General features: G+C 36.7%; 1 protein-coding gene across 2 annotated transcripts in view; it reads right to left on the bottom strand.

Annotated features, from left to right (window-relative positions):
• HTR2C (5-hydroxytryptamine receptor 2C) overlaps window positions 1–18,086 on the bottom strand; it is a 629,177-nt gene that overhangs the window by 121,317 nt on the left and 489,774 nt on the right. For both annotated transcript variants that reach the window (XM_063431915.1, XM_063431916.1), the window contains exon 4: window positions 11,863–12,498. In XM_063431915.1, the coding sequence (XP_063287985.1) occupies window positions 11,863–12,223 (361 nt within the window). In that variant the 5' untranslated portion in view covers window positions 12,224–12,498. The remainder of the gene's footprint in view (window positions 1–11,862; window positions 12,499–18,086) is intronic.

Genomic DNA, 18,086 nt, shown 5'->3' with positions numbered 1-18,086 from the left:
CCTCTAATCCTGTGTGTCCAACTTGTCTGGTTACAACTACATGTTTGTTCGTCCACCCACTGTAAAGCACTGCAGAATTTGTTGGCGCGATATAAATAATAACATAATAATAATAATAATAATAATATTTCTATACAGTTGATCTCCCTTCACACACCACTGCATTCTTCCCTGCTTAGAGAGGGAGCCTGGAAAGGTTCTCTATATCCTCACCTGCTGCGTCCTTTTTCTCTTGCGAGATTGGCTGCCAGAGCGTTGCTGTGGGTTACACACTTTGCATCCTCCACACACACTGCATCCCTTACACATACAATGCATCCCTTAAACACACACACACACACTGCATCCTCCATACACACACTCTACATCCATTACACACACACTACACCTTCTATACATGCACACACTAAATCCCTTACACATACACCGCATCCCTTACACACACACACTCTGCATCCATTACACACACACTATCCAGTATACAAACATACTACATCCCCTATACACATACATTACATCCCTAACAAACACAAACAACATCCACCACTACAGTGTCTGTAAGATGGTGGTGGAATGGGGGGAGGACATTGTACGCAGACTGTAGACTGTCGGCAAGGGTTAGCCTTGTGGGCGAGTCCCAGGACTTAAGCAGTGTGACAGGGCCCTAACCGATGGCAGCCCTGATGAGATATTGTTGATGGAGCGTGTCAACTGCCATGCATGCGCCATGTGTCCCTGTGTATCTCCATGAGTGTATTTCAAGTAACATGTTTAATGATTCTTAAAAAGGAATACAGGTTTGTATCCTGAACATTAGAGTTTTCCTTTAATTGAATCGTGGTGTCAAATGCTGAATATTGAATATACATTTAAAAGAAAACAGAGAACCATATAAAATAAATGTTAACAATTTATAGGCCATTTTTAAAATGTTATTTAACAAAGTAATATTGAATCAAAGATAGTCAGTCTGTTGAAAATCTAACTAAGTGATGTAATAGAAAATAGTGACGATGTCTTTAATATACAGTAAAAAAAGAAATCACTAGAATAAGCTTCAAAAACTTACTGACACTGATATTCTTCAAGGTTGGTTTTGGTCTCAAAAGAAACATTTTTATTTATCGAGTATATTCTTTTTTATTATACTTTTCTCTGTAAAGGATTTTTCTGGATTTACTCTCTCAAGGTCAGTGTAATGATGCAGCCGTTTATATGATCTCATTACAAGCTCCAGGAAACAGTGCACTACTTCAATATTCTGCTTCTAGTCAGCTTCCTGTATATTACAGAGGATACTGGATACAGATACTAGGTAATAAACTATATTAGCATTTATCTGCACAATTAATTAATGCTTGTAAACTAAAACATTCAATAAGAAAAATAATTTTGATTAATTGTATAGCAGTATATGACGTCAAATGTGCCTCGGGGAAGAGGTGATGAAAGAAATGTGGATCCTTGGTGGGTCATGAACCTGGTCATAAAAGATGTGCGAGATGAAAAACACAATAAAGTGCTTAAAGGACCATTGAAAGCTTGAAGATATGACCTGGGTGCAGTGGTCCTGTAGTTTTAACTCAACAATGGAAAATATTGCTGTTTTGTAGAAATTGCATTGCAGGGTTAAAGGGACACTATAGGCACTAAAACAACTTTAGCTTAATGAAACAGTTTTGGTGTATAGATCATGCCCATGCAGTCACACTGCTCAATTCTCTGCCATTTAGGAGTTAAATCACGTTGTTTAGGCAGCCTTAGCCACACCTCCCTGCATATAACTTGCTGTTAGGATGTTTTTTCATAGACGGAGCCCTACATGCAGAAAAGGCCCGGAGAAAACAGAAGTGCAGTACAAAGTGGTCAGACAAAGAGTGGTCAGGAAAGCCAAAGATCAGAACACGCAGCCCAAGTTAGTTAGGAGTCAAGCAGGAGTCAAATACCAGGAAGCAAACGGGACAAGCACTGAAGGTAGTTAACACAGCAGGAGCACAGTATAACTGAGCAAAGAGTCTAGGGTTAGTGGAGTTTAAATAGAAAGAGGAGGTATGTTCACTTACTGTAGCTCCACCTCCAGTACATCCCCTGTGTTGAGCAGCTGTCCCTTTAAAAGTGCCTTGCTTTGGCATGCGTGTGCCTTAGAGTCTGTTTCAGTGCTCCATCTCTCTGCAATGAGGGAACAGAGAATGAAGTCCCCATCTGTGGTGACGTGTTTAGGAGGCGGCACTGACTGGTCCCAGGAGGATTGTGAGCAGACGGTGTCGCTGAATGGGCTGGCCATGCCGAATGGAGGGTCGTGCTCTGGCGCGGCGCCTCCATGTAGAGAGAGGGAGATGTGGCACTGGAGTGCGAGGCAGGTAAGCCAGGGAGCGGGGCGTCTGACATTTGCACTGCCTTCATAAACACTTAATTTAGAATTTATTTTTTTACTGCTCTATTAATAGCCTTCAGGAGCCTCCTGTGTGTGATTAAAGTTAAATTCACAGAGCAGGGGATAAAAACTTCAAAAACAAGGTAACATCTGATTGAAAATGAAATCCTTTTTTTCATGCAGGCTGTGTGTGAGTCACAGCCATGGGAGGTGTGGCTAGGGCTGCATAAACATAAACAAAAGTTATTTAACTCCTAAATGGCAGAGAATTGAGCATTACTCTATACACTTAAACTGCTTAATTACGTTAAAGTTGTTTTGGTGTCGATAGTGTCCCTTTAAGCATGCCTCTATGGCTGTTTTCCAGGCAGCCACTAAAGGCACTTCCTCTGCAACCATTGAGTGAACTCACTCATTGGATGAAATGCAGCTGATCCCACACATCCTCTATAATGAAAGCTGGGTTAGACATTCATCAAGGCAGCAATGCCTCCACTATGATGTGACATGATTAAAAGATCTAATCAAGGGTTTTCATATAGGCAACCTTAGTTTGAACATGCCCTACTGAATACCGTTACAGGAAGAGGAGAATTGGGAGCAAGAAGGAGATTTTAGCTCATGCATTAACAATAAATGGCTTAAGAAACAACACAAAACTATTTGGCGGATTTAAACATTAATTAGAGCTCTGACATTTATTCTCAAACACTGTGGTTAACCCACAAGGCTGTCTTACAAGGCCAGTGTTTTAAATATGCAGCAGAGATAAAAAGATCTAAGTGACAGAAGGTAGATAACCTGCGGATGGTAATTTCAAATTTGGCAGAACAACATTGAAGAACATTATCAGATGAAAATGAAGTAATAAATGCAAGGTCAGCCATAAATAATAGAACTGGAAACTCTGAATATAAATTGAGAATTTTTTTTTTCAAAAAAATACATTATATTCCAGGGGAAGAGCAAGTGCATTATTGGCACATAAATGTATGAAACCTGAAGCAAAAACAGCTTTAATGGGTTTTTTTTTCTGAACAGAGAACAAAATAAAAAATATTTTGAATGGAAACTAGGAATATGTCCAGGGATTTTTATGAATCTCTTTTTAATTGCCAGAAGCACACATATTCTAAACTCCCTACTGGGATTGTCTCTAAAACAAGTCGTTGAGGAGCCAACTCGTAAAGAGGCCATACTAGATTTAGTGTTAACAAATGGAGATTTGGTATCAGATATTACTGTAGGTGAAAGTTTAGGATCCAGTGATCATCAGTCAGTGTGGTTTAATATAAGAACAGTGACTGAGTCACACCACACAAAAACAAAAGTTTTAGACTTTAGAAAAACAGACTTTTCTAAAATTAGAATATGTGTAAAGGAGTCATTATCAGACTGGAGCAACTTAAATGGAGTCCAAAATAAATGGGATTATTTAAAAGCTGCACTACTGAAGGCAACAGAAATTGCATTAGGCTTGTCAGTAAAAGCAAAAAATTCAAGAAACCACTGTGGTACTCCGCAGATGTGGCCAAAATAGTAAAAAACAAAAAGTTAGCATTTAGTAATTATAAAAAAACCCAGAGTGAGGAAGACAGAATGACCTATAAGATTAGGCAGAAAGAGGCTAAGCAAGTTATAAGAGCTTCCAAATCACACACAGAAGAGAAAATAGCACAGTCAGTAAAAAAGGGGGACAAAACTTTTTTTAGATACATAAATGAGAAAAGAAAAGTAAAACAAGGATTAGTTAGATTAAAAACAAAAGAAGGAAGGTATGTAGATGAGGATAAAGGTCTAGCTGACTGCCTCAATGAATATTTTTGTTCGGTATTTACAGCTGAAAATGAAGGAAAGGGACCTCTGTTAAAAAAAAGGATAAATGAGTCATTTATTACATGTGAGTTTACAGAGGAAGAGGTTCTATTTCAACTGTCAAAAGTAAAGACAAATAAGTCAATGGGACCTGATGGAATACACCCAAAGCTATTAAAAGAGCTTAGTGGTGTAATAGCAAAACCATTAACAGATTTATTTAACCAATCATTGTTAACAGGAGTAGTCCCAGAAGATTGGAAGTTAGCGAATGTTGTGCCCATTCACAAGAAAGGTAATAAGGAGGAGTCGGGCAACTATAGGCCAGTAAGCCTTACTTCAGTAGTGGGGAAAGTGATGGAAACCATGTTAAAGGATAGGATTGTTGAACATCTAAAAACACATGGATTTCAAGATCATAGACAACATGGGTTTACTTCAGGGAGATCATGCCAAACTAATCTTATTGATTTTTTTGATTGGGTAACTAAAATTATAGATCAGGGTGGTGCAGTAGACATTGCTTACCTAGATTTCAGTAAGGCTTTTGACACTGTTGCACATAGAAGGCTTATCAATAAACTGCAATCTTTAAGTTTGGATTCCAATATTGTTGAATGGGTAAGGCAGTGGCTGAGTGACAGGCAACAGAGGGTTGTAGTCAATGGAGTATATTCGAAGCTTGGGCTTGTCACCAGTGGGGTACCTCAGGGATCTGTACTTGGACCCATTCTCTTTAATATTTTTATTAGTGATATTAGTGGTCTTGATGGTAAGGTGTGTCTTTTTGCGGATGATACTAAGATATGTAACAGGGTTGATGTTCCAGGAGGGATAAGCCAAATGGCAAATGATTTAGGTAAACTAGAAAAATGGTCAGAGTTGTGGCAACTGACATTTAATGTGGATAAGTGCAAGATAATGCATCTTGGACGTAAAAACCCAAGGGCAGAGTACAGAATATTTGATAGAGTCCTAACCTCAACATCTGAGGAAAGGGATTTAGGGGTGATTATTTCTGAGGACTTAAAGGTAGGCAGACAATGTAATAGAGCAGCAGGAAATGCTAGCAGAATGCTTGGTTGTATAGGGAGAGGTATTAGCAGTAGAAAGAGGGAAGTGCTCATGCCATTGTACAGAACACTGGTGAGACCTCACTTGGAGTACTGTACACAGTACTGGAGACCATATCTTCAGAAGGATATTGATACCTTAGAGAGAGTTCAAAGAAGGGCTACTAAACTGGTTCATGGATTGCAGGATAAAACTTACCAGGAAAGGTTAAAGGATCTTAACATGTATAGCATGGAGGAAAGACGAGACAGGGGGATATGATAGAAACATTTAAATACATAAAGGGAATCAACACAGTAAAGGAGGAGACTATATTTAAAAGAAGAAAAACTACCACAACCAGAGGACATAGTCTAAAATTAGAGGGACAAAGGTTTAAAAATAATATCAGGAAGTATTACTTTACTGAGAGGGTAGTGGATGCATGGAATAGCCTTCCAGCTGAAGTGGTAGAGGTTAACACAGTAAAGGAGTTTAAGCTTGCGTGGGATAGGCATAAGGCTATCCTAACTATAAGATAAGGCCAGAGACTAATGAAAGTATTTAGAAAACTGGGCAGACTAGATTGGCCCGAATGGTTCTTATCTGCCGTCACATTCTATGTTTCTATGTTTCTATGTTTCTAATTCAAAATTAGACAAAAAACAAAATCCAATAAAAAAATTTGACTCAAAATGTATTAAGTAACTTTCAGACAGAAGCTGAAAATGAACAATAATAATTAAATATCTCCACCTAGTAGCAAATCCCCTGATCCAGAATAAGTCCCTACACCAGGGACGCCCACATGGTAGATCCCCAGAAATTGTAGATCTACACCTCCCTTGATGCTTTGCATGCCTTTGGAATGCTTTTGGAATGACAAACCATCATGACAACTGTAGTTTTAAAACATCTGAGGATCTACCTTTTGGGCACCCCTGTCCTACACCCTGCTAAAGCCCTTAGTCAGCTCTTATCACCACCCTACAAAAAGATTATATCATGAATGTATGAGTTTAGGTAGAAGAAGAAGAGAAATATAAGATGTGAAAATAGTTGCAGTTTTAAAACAAAGAAAACCTCTCACCATTTGTTTAAACCTGATCCCAATACCCTCATAAATATTTATTAGAAGATATATATGAAGCTATTAATGAACCCGTTGAATGTTATGTTACTATATTTAATTCATTAAGACTAAGGAGGCTTTGTTCAGAGGCATCACTTGTCTGATGCTACTAGAAAAAAGTAATGTACTAGATCAATCTAGAAAGTTGAAAATGAAATGCCCGCTGACATCTCTAGATGCCGAGAAGGCTTTTGATCTTCTTCTTTGGGGGATACATGGAACACGTTTTAAAAAGGTTTGATTTACTTTCCTTATTGCGAAGAGCATTGATGGTGGTTTAAACAAATCCATCAGACAGTGTGACTCCCTCTCTTGTCCTTCTGAGTTTTAATATACTTGATGGTACATGACAAGGCTGCCCATTTCCTTAGCAATTGCGTTCAGAAAAAAAATGAATGTTCAATAAAAAAGGGTTTAAAGGATGAAATCAGCAGAGATTACTATTTACTGATGATAATATTGTGATATTTTCACTATTAACAACACTTCCCAATCTGTTGCACGTTAGAAGAATGTGGTAAAATATCTTACCATAAAAGGAACCATAGTTACATAGTTACATAGTTACATAGCTGAAAAGAGACTTGCGTCCATCAAGTTCAGCCTTCCTCACATTTGTTTTTTGCTGTTGATCCAAAAGAAGGCAAGAAACCCCAGTTTGAAGCACAATTTTGCAACAAGCTAGGAAAAAAAATCCTTCTTGACCCCAGAATGGCAGTCAGATTTATCCTTGGATCAAGCAGTTATTACCCTACATTGAAAGATTATATCCTTGAATATTCTGTTTTGCAAGTAACCATAATAAAGCCAAAGTGTTATGCGCAAATATCCGCAACTCAGCGTTATTATATTTATTTAGGAACATCCAAAACGGTTTTCCTAAACTGGTCCTAGTAGAAATTAAAAGAATAAAAAAGTTGTATCATTTGTGAATTCAGTTTTATTAACCAAGTTTCTGCTTCACATTTTAGGAACAATCTTACATTAATTGATTGTTCATTTTTTTCTTTTTTTGGGTTGGGAAATTCAGTCATCACTACTGAGTAATGACTACCATCTATAATTAAACAGATTAAAATAATATTCTTAAATAAATATATTCATTTTAAGAAAGATGGTGAGACCATCAATCATGATGATTATCTGGTAGAAAAGTATTGAAGATGCTTTTTGTGCATGCTTGGCAATTTCAGTGAGCTGTCAAGCCAGTGCTTCCCTGTGAAAATCATTCAATTCAATGCTTCTCTATGAGAAGAATTAGCCATATTTGTCATCATCATTCAGGCATGTTTTTGGACAAACATTGGTCCGAAATAGCACTGTTTTTATGTTGAAAGAGAAAAGGGCAGCATGCATAAACCAAATTGAATATATTAATATGTAGTAGTTTTGGTGATCACCAGGTCCCTTTAAGCAATAATCAGAAGAATCTGCTGCATGAAATGAATACTGGCATTCCCATAAAACGATTCTGTATTCTGAATGACCTTTTTCAACTCTAATTTTAAACCTTATCGATCTGCTCGACTGCTGCAAATGAATCATGAACTGAGCAGAGCCATCTGCAAACATTTTAATATTGTAAACTACAACTGACTTGTTGTTTTTTTGGTTTTTTTTGCATTGTAACTTCCCCAAGACATGCTACAACTGTCTAGGGTGTCAGCTATATATAGAAATATATCATGTTCTTAGCATTTTGGATACATTACTAGAGGAAATTGGATGACCCTTCTAATCAGTGTATTCAGTCAGACCCATTGCTAACAAGTGTATAAAAATACGCAATTTTCATAGACAGTTATTGGTGGCTGATGACCACACAACTCAATCCATGTGAAGGATCATAAAATTAATTGTCAGTTTATAAAAAGTTTCTATTTTTCCCCCGATCAACAAAGTACAGGTGTTGGGAGATGAAAAGGGCCTAACAACAATAGCAGCTCAGCTGCAACGCTGAAGGCCCAATAAGTTCACAAACTGAGTCCATCAGGGGATTTAGCAAGTAGAAACATCTGCCCTACCTGTCAGCATTCGGTATCAAGTTCCAGACTTTCTTTGGAAACAATGTTAGTATAATTATTTTGTTTGGAGCTTTCTGATTATTATTTTCAATGTCCAAGCATCTGCAGAAAAGCTTCAACTCACAACGCAAGCTTGAACTTGTGTGCCTTACATGTAAATCAGGCCCTGATAGTAGGTACTTATCTGAAATGTTCCCTAGTGGTCGTTGTCATCTTCTTCTTGTTGACTTTCTTAAGGTTCTGGTGCTCCCAGGGTTTAATCAGCAAGTGCAATACTCTTATGCAGGCATGAGTATAACAAGAGAAATGATGCATGATTTCAACTATTCAATTATCTACATTTAGAGGTTTTTAGTAAAGCTCTCACTGATTTTATGTGTAAATTAGGGTTTGTTCTCTAAAAATTTAAATTTTTTGCACAAAGTCTGTGACTTTCATTGAAAAATACCCAGAGTTTTTTTGTGTGGGTTTTACTTACCACAGCAAGATAACACTCTCGCTCTGCATTGTGATACATGTTTGCCAGGATACACTGGGCTAATAAATAGCATACTTGCTGGGCAAAGTGGAATCTCTGGAAAATGAAGCAGTCACGCGTACGTCTGCATAATGTAGGGTACTGGGAACGAACATGGCAAATGATCCTTGACTTTTCTTAGAGCTCTGCGGTGTAAGAGTTTGTTTTGGGCTTTTCTCAACTTTTGCTACTGTCCGTGAAAATCTGTCTGTGTCACTTGCATGACAAATCCTTGGGAAGTGTAAGGAAGAAACAGCAATCACATCCCAAAATTATTGCCTCGCACAAAAAAACTGTTGGGCTCTAAATACCATTTGTCGCGCAAAACGTAAATACTCAACTTTTAAGATTCCATGATGATGATTTTGCTACTAATTGTAAATCTGGAGAGTCATTTGAAATATCCATACAAACATTAATGTGACACATGCCGGAGATAGCTTTTGTATGGACAATTCTTTGGAATCAGGTCTTACTGATTTATGGGGCATAGACTCAAAGAGAACCCTTGGGCAGTAGTATCTCATTACTGGATGGAATAATAATCACCATGGAGTTTACTCTTATTTTGCCCTGACTACCCCTCTCTATAAAGGGAAAACCATAAGACAAGGATGTAACATTTGTTAATAGTTTGACATGCCATTTAGCGTACGAAGCAAATCCTTTTAGGAAGCAAGAAAACTAAATACATAATTAATGTGCCTTAACAATGAACAATGTTATTTCCACCAAACACTGTTCTCCATTAATAAATTATCTATGTTTATAAATAAATGGATGACAGGAGGGATTATCACATAAGCATTTCCACATTGGTTTACCCGATCTGTCACTTGCAAAGCACTTCATGCAGTTTCATGACAGTAATATTAATGATTTTTCTGTTGGTGTAACTAAACATAGCAAAATATAAAATTAGTGAACACTAATAGAACAACTTATAAATCATATTCTAAAGCAGTCATCGAATATTTATTGTTTCTATGATATTCAGAAATCAATACATTAAATGTTTTTCCATTGTTTTGTTCTTGCTATATAGTAGTGATGACTGCCATTAATGCTACAGATATTGTAAACCTCAAAGCCCACCTTATCACCTTAAAAGGTTCAGGTAGCTTGTTTCTTCTTTCTGATTAACATGTTAATCTCCTAGAGCTCTTGATCCCTAAAACATGCCTGTAGAGGTACAGACAGGGTGTCCTTTGTAAAATAAAATGTATGGCGGCGGTTGCCCTTTTGCCTCCCCCCACGGATCCACACCTACCACTTTGTAACTGTTAAAAATATATATTTTTTAGCAAACGTATACCCTTTCAATTTATTATATTATTATCGTTCAATAGAGCATTTGTTTTTGTTGATAAAACCGCATCTCTAATATTTTTGTCTTGGATCAAATTTGGTTTAAAAGAATGCTTTGGGTGAATCTTTGGGAAAAATATTATGAATCATGAAGGTTATGCACATAGGGTATTTCTATGGCAATGTTCTAACGGAGCAATCACCAAGGAATTTATTGGAATATTCCTGTCAATTGCCCTTTATATTTCACTTTGGTCCACAATGTGTATATTTTACGTGGTCCGCAGTGTTCTATGTGATTGGAGATGGTAGAGGTATTTTGCGAAAATCAGATATAACATACACATTATATTCACAAAGGGTTTATGTCCAGCTTAAAAATGTCTCTCTTTGCATTATTTACTATGGCAAGGGCTTTGGGTCTCTTCAATTGGAAACAGATCAATCAATTTCATTATGATCCTGTCTTTTATACAGAACAACAACATGCACAGTGGTTCTGTGGGGACACTCCATTTCGTAGAATCACTGCATGGTTGCTACAATAAATGAACACAGTGAGCTCTGAACTTCATCCATCAAAAATGCAAAGCTCTCACCTTTCAATTCGGATAATTCACATTAAACAGAAAAGGTACTAAACATTTCTCCTGCTGTGCATCCTCCTGATTGGCTGTGCCTTTCTCATGCAGCAAAACACTTTAAACAATTGAACTTTCCAATTTCAGTACATAACAGAAAACATTTTTTTTTTTAAGTAGAGAACAAGAGAAAATAAACAAGTCTAAGAAAACAAACTTTAAATTAACTGATAGTTACAAACGCACAGAATGAAAGTTGGAGGACTTGGACAATGTGTTTTATTCCGACTAAAAAACAAGTTAAAATTTAAATAGAAGGCTGACTTTAGTATCTCATATATTTGTGAATTATATTTTCAGCCACAAGACTAGCTGAATATCTAGTCAAATCTTTAAATGAACCCACCAAGGATCAGAACCACTACAGCAAGCTGTAATGGTTGATGTGTCAGGTATGCCCTGGTAACCCCTCCCCTATCTCCCACTGTAAGGAGTAAAAACATTTTTACAATGTTTTGAGTTCTTACATGGAGTCCACTTGGCACAACTCCTTGCCTACACTACTTCCTCTGGAGAACCAAAAGCTTTCTATCTAAGCTAAGTGTGAAGGTACAGGGCTTAGCTCATTGGCTGAGAGTGATCAGCTGACTTTCTCAGCCAATGAGATAGCCCTGCCCTCATGAGAGCTAACAGACACTCATGCTTCTGGCTCTTCATAGACGATACCAAAGACAGGGAGTGGAGGACCCCAGGTAAGAAGTCAAACCTTTCTAAAATGGTTTGACTCCTTACAATGTGAGGCACCAGGGCATTCCTCATACCATACCCACAGCAGCATGTTGTAGTGTTTATGGTTCTTGTAGTGTTCCTTTAATTCTATTTCCATACAACAATTAGCAAAGAGACATTCTGTAAAATGTTATCCAAAACGTACTGCATTGTGATTGGAAGAAAAAAGTATCAGACCAAAGTCAACCCTTCCTTAGAATGAGTTTAAAACCTACTTTAAAATAGAGCTGCAAATATAAAGGAACATCCATGTTCCAGATTTTACTTACCGTACAGTATGGTAACAAGGGAAACTGGCATGACTAAAATTCCCACCAGCATATCAGCCACAGCTAAAGACATCAGGAAGAAATTAGTGGCATTTTGAAGTTTCTTCTCCAGAGATACCGCCATAATGACTAGGATATTTCCTCCGATTGTCAGGATTATAATAATCAATGTCAGAAGAGCTGACCAATTTTTGTCTGCGAATGACCAGTGGGATGTGTAGTTTTGACCCGATGCATTCACAGGCTGAGATGTAGGTACGCTCTGATTTAGAGTCACATTGCTATTTATGTACCAGGCCATCAGTCCATTGTGTATACTGATGTCTAGTGTTGTCAACACTGTTGTTAGGCTGATTAACATGCCAGTGTCGCTAAAAAGTGCTGATTATCTGAAGGTAGATTCTTCTTATTGTGCTTCAGAGATACATGGAAATTCATATGAACATTCGTGATCAGTGATGCAAACTTAAAACCAGTACTCCACATCCAAATAATAGTTTGATATTCCATAATGTTCTATGTTTTATTGCAGAAGACCTCTGAACTTCCTTGGAGGTGAGACCAGATGATAACTGATTGGTGACCCAGAAGGAAAGAAGTTTTTGCAACGTCCATTTCTTTCTCTCGCCGAACATTCTGAAAAAAGAACCAATATCTTTTTTTTCTTTATAAACTAAACTCTGAGAACTACATTATACGTACAAAGTCACTATCCATAATTCTGTGTCTGTTATTAACATTCCCACAGCTCAGCACATTCTCAACATAACAAATACTTTAGAGTTGAAAGCATAGCTCTGTTAAAGAAGTATTAATAACTTATTGTCAACTCAGAAATATTTGGTTCAGGAGATAGGACATATATCAGTGCAATAATGGACTGTTGAAGTGTAATACATTGCTCAAATCAATTGCTAAAAGCTTGATATGTTTATTTTTTTAATAAAATGATTATCTGTCTGTCTGTCTGCCTGTTTGTCTGTCTATCCAATCTGTGTATCCCTCTGTCTGTCTTTCTGCCTTTCTATCTACTCTGTGTGTCTGTCTGTCTATCTTTTTTTGAACAGACAGAGTAAGATTTTTTTTTCAAAGCTGTAAAAGGGATCTAAAGCTGAATCCTCTTTGCAGAGTAAGACTTTACCCTGCTTACTGAATAGCAGTTCCTTCATATAAATCTATGATTAGTAGCTAATCAGTCGAGAATCCGAGCCATGCTTTCCATAAACACCTGGCCATTGTAAGCTGCAAATAGTTAAATGGTGGTTATTGAGGTGACCTAATGAAAGTGACATAGATTGACTATTGTTTTTATTGTATGCTAGGAGGTTGTGTGCCTAGGTTGGCCATAATGAAGATACTTGCATACCTTTCCATGTGAAAACCATTACTCACTTATAGGACCATGTTGCCAACTCCAAGATGGATGTGATGGAAGTGATGCATGTTTATGTATGCCTATTGTATTTAGTTCCTAAGCATTCCTGGGAATGAGTCTTATAATACGGCGATATGGCAGTGCATCAGATAAGAGAAACAGTTTGATTCTAACCTAAGAGAAAATACAGTAAAAAGGAGACGTCAAATACTCATAGGGAACAATATAACCTTGCACAGTGCTTAGCAACCATAATGTAATTGGCATTCTAAGAAATGAAATACACAACCTCCACCTTACCATGTGAAAAACTCTAATGGTTTACAGAGAATTATTAACCCCTTGTTGGAGACCAGCAGCCTGATTCTAATAACATGTCGTGACATTTCTGAAATTAGATTTATTTATAATGATTGATTGAAAGCCAACATTTATATCATAGATTCTATGATTACAGATAATCAAGGAGAATTAAAGAAAAAGAATATCGCCCAGAGGTTAGTGTTCCAACTATATCTGCACATTTATTCCACTCAACCTTTTGACCTTCTGATATGTATAATTTTCATTTGGGTAATCGTACCAATACCACTGGATTTTCTTAAAGGTTAGATTAAGCTAACTCTGTATTTCCTTGATAAATAATGTCATATTACTATTGTTAATAAATAGTAATTTCCTTAACCCCTTAAGGACACATGACATGTGTGCCATGTCATGATTCCCTTTTATTCCAGAAGTTTGGTCCTTAAAGGGTTAAAGGTGGCAATCATATAATAACTATTCATCTGCCTGACTTTCACCTATTACTCCAAAACAAAAACCAAGGTAAAGAAATCAATCAGAAAAAAAAAATATCCTGGCTAACATCTGTGCCAAAATGCAAATAATGAGCAAAAATCAAATTAACTCATATAATGAGATATATATATATATATATATATATATATATATATATATATATATATATATATATATATATATCCTGTATATATTTTGAACCGCACTGATAAGCTAATTTCCCCTCCTTATTTGTTTTTCTGATTTGGTTGCTGAATCAGAATCTTCAGAAGTTCTGTTGAACCGATCTGACATTCTTTTGAATTTCCTTTATACCAAAAAATGCTCTCTTTGCAGAAAAAATGGTTCAACAAAGCCGAATTTTTCTTGCTGCGCACAGGTCCAGTCTGAGGCAGGTCCTTGCCTCACATGTTCATCTCATCCTCCATGATTCTTATAGAGAAGCATTGAGGATGAGATGAGCATGTGAGGCAAGGATTATAGACACAGCAAGTCATGATGATGTCTCCCCCTTGAAAAACAAAAATGAATACCCTACACCCACTGGCTATTTGTGGGGGCAGAGGGGCAGACAGTTATCTGTTCACTCCTCATATTTTTATGCAAAGTACGCCACTTGATTCCCATGGAACTTGGCCTTTTTAGAAATTGGGCATAAATGGCTGCCCAATTGCTAGTTCTTAATATTTAGTAATAACTCATATAAAATCACTTTATAAAAATAAATCCATATGAATAAATCAATCAAAACATACAATAATAGGATAATAAAAATAAGCAATAAAAATAAAACCTGAACCCACTGTTTACAACAATGCACAAATGAACTCTATATTATAGATACATTTTATGCATAGTGTAAAGAGTATCAACCGGCTGCCTAATAGATGATACAACAATAAAAAGCAAAATAGTTACAATATATACGAAAATGTGCACCAGAATAAAGTATTGGAATAACTAAACAAGTGTGAACAAGTATAGTCAAACACTCAAATATGTAATATGAAAAATAATAAATTGATCAAATACCTGCCTCGGTGTGGGCCCCCCACCGAGGTATATATCATGAGAATCCGTACTGGAAAAAAAACCAAAGTTAAATGAAGATTGAGTGATGAAAAATGTAAAAAATTGCAGAGAGTTCGAGGTAGCAGACCTCCGTTAGATGGCAATAAAAGATGCCGCGGTCGGGATCTTCGAAAAAGACCGCGGTGTAGATATAACGGACCACCCACAGGTACAGCTGATGCGATGCAAACGAGCTGGAGACTGATACCGCGGTCGGAGCCTTCACAAAAGACCGCGGTATAGAGGAAAGAAAGCAGCGGTCAGCAAGGACCGAAAAACCCTCCTTCCAGAGGTCCTGAGCAGGATACACTAAAGGACTCTTAATGCAGATGGCTGTGCTCATCTGCATTAAGAGTCCTTTAGTGTATCCTGCATTAAGAGTCCTTTAGTGTATTATTTTTTCCAGTGAGTACAGTCATCTGCATTAAGAGTCCTTTAGTGTATCCTGCTCAGGACCTCTGGAAGGAGGGTTTTTCGGTCCTTGCTGACCGCTGCTTTCTTTCCTCTATACCGCGGTCTTTTGTGAAGGCTCCGACCGCGGTATCAGTCTCCAGCTCGTTTGCATCGCATCAGCTGTACCTGTGGGTGGTCCGTTATATCTACACCGCGGTCTTTTTCGAAGATCCCGACCGCGGCATCCTTTATTGCCATCTAACGGAGGTCTGCTACCTCGAACTCTCTGCAATTTTTTACAACTTTCATCACTCAATCTTCATTTAACTTTGTTTTTTTTCCAGTACGGATTCTCATGATATATACCTCGGTGGGGGGCCCACACCGAGGCAGGTATTTAATCAATTTATTATTTTTCATATTACATATTTGAGTGTTTGACTATACTTGTTCACACTTGTTTAGTTATTCCAATACTTTATTCTGGTGCACATTTTCGTATATATTGTAACTATTTTGCTTTTTTATTGTTGTATCATCTATTAGGCAGCCGGTGTATACTCTTTACACTATGAATAAAATGTATCTATAATATAGAGTTCATTTGTGCATTGTTGTAAACAGTGGGTTCAGGTTTTATTTTTATTGCTTATTTTTATTATCCTATTATTGTATGTTTTGATTGATTTATTCATATGGATTTATTTTTATAAAGTGATTTTATATGAGTTATTACTCAATAAATTTATTACGCATTTCATATTGTATTTACTCTGAGCGCACATACTATTTTGACTTTTGAGCTTCCACTCAGTTTCAGACGCTTGTTATATGTATGTAGCTGCCCCCCCTTTTTTAAAATAGTTGTGGTTTATCACACCTTGTATCTACCTTTCTTAATATTTAGTATATATGACTCCACTGCAGGTGGGGCATAGGGAGGTTCAAAACCTCCCTTATAGTAATATGGGGATCTTATTGATGCCAATAGACTTGTCATATACTTTTTAAACTGTTTTTAATGTGGTAGCCTGCAAGCAAGCACTAGTCAGTCACCACATAGTTAACTCTTACAGCAACAGGGGTTATTTAACTATTTGCCCATGGGCAGCACTAACTGCTCTTGGACAAAATATTTAGATTTTTCCTAAATCCAATGACTGGATTTGAAGCAATTGGGTTCAGGCTTTATACATATTGCAGCACTTGATCCAGCTGAATGTTAACCAAATTCTTTTGGAGCCCAAATTCCAAAATCAAAATCGGATTGTGCAGTCCAATTAGCACCTTTTACGTTTCGGCCATTTGTACTTTAGTGAAAAAAGAGTTAGTTAGTTAGTGCTCATAAAGGGCAGTGGTAATGGGACATATATTGTTATACCTATACAAATACAAAACAAAATATAACTATTAAAAAGTGTACTAAACAATGAAAAAACACCTGTGTCTGTTTCACAAGAAATTTCACATTTCATCTCCAAAATATGCTAGCAGAGCTGCTAAACATGGTATAGCTGAGGAAAAAAGTTCAGAAAATAGTGACAACTCCCCTCATCTGCCAATCATTTTTTAGCATACGATGATATGGCGATGACATAGTATATACGTAGACAGGTGTCTGAATTGTGAAGCGCAAAAGAACCTTCCACCAGATGGTTCTCCTGCTCTCATTTAAAATTTCTGTAACAATGCCCAGACATGAACAAACTAAATCTCACACTTTGCCAATAGAATTTAGTAACACTGATGTGCTGGCAATGAAGTTAGCATGTTGGCGTAATAGTCGTAATAGCAATAGAGCACATTGCTTTTGGAAGTACTGCCAAGGAGGTTAACATGTTGGCGTAATAGTAATAGAGCACATTGCTTTTGGAAGTAATGCCAAGGAGGTGGGTAAGAGATTGAAAAGTGGCATTGGTGTAACAGTTAATATTATACGCATGAATTTGGATTGATAGACATCTCATTGGCTTTGTATGGATGCAATACGCAATTTGGAACAATGATAAATAATTAATTACATAAGGAAATATTACCAAAACATGAATCTACCATGGCAGGTTAATTCTATTTTTTTTTTTTTTTTTTTTAATAATTCTAAATATATTACATGCAACAGCCTTATTTCTACATGCTGTTTAAAAATATCTGAATTGTTTCTAGAAATATAAATAAATAAATACATAAATAAAACACTATTGAAATATGTGCTGTGGTAAAACTTAATGCTAAAACATTACATAGAACTGCGCTGTGACATCTAGCCTTGAAATCTGGCTAATAATGTACCTTTTAAATATTGGTTTATGAAGGTGAAATAGACTTAATAGCTTAGACAAAAAATGTCATCTATCATTTGAACCTCTCTATTTGGAATAAGAAAATCAGGGCATGGGAATAATTCCTTTTCAATTTATCCCTGTTGTATCATCTGTGTGTATGTAAATGTTACCTTGTATATTTATTTTCGGTAACATAATGAATTACATTAGAAGAAAAGGTCATCATGACTAATGTTCTCTGTACTGTAGCGTTACATTCATCATTTTCTAATTATATTCCATGTAACAATCACAATTCTTTA

Source organism: Pelobates fuscus, chromosome 9 (assembly GCF_036172605.1).
Source record: "Pelobates fuscus isolate aPelFus1 chromosome 9, aPelFus1.pri, whole genome shotgun sequence".
Taxonomy (NCBI): Eukaryota; Metazoa; Chordata; class Amphibia; order Anura; family Pelobatidae; genus Pelobates; species Pelobates fuscus.
This window is presented reverse-complemented; position numbering and strand designations above follow the sequence as displayed.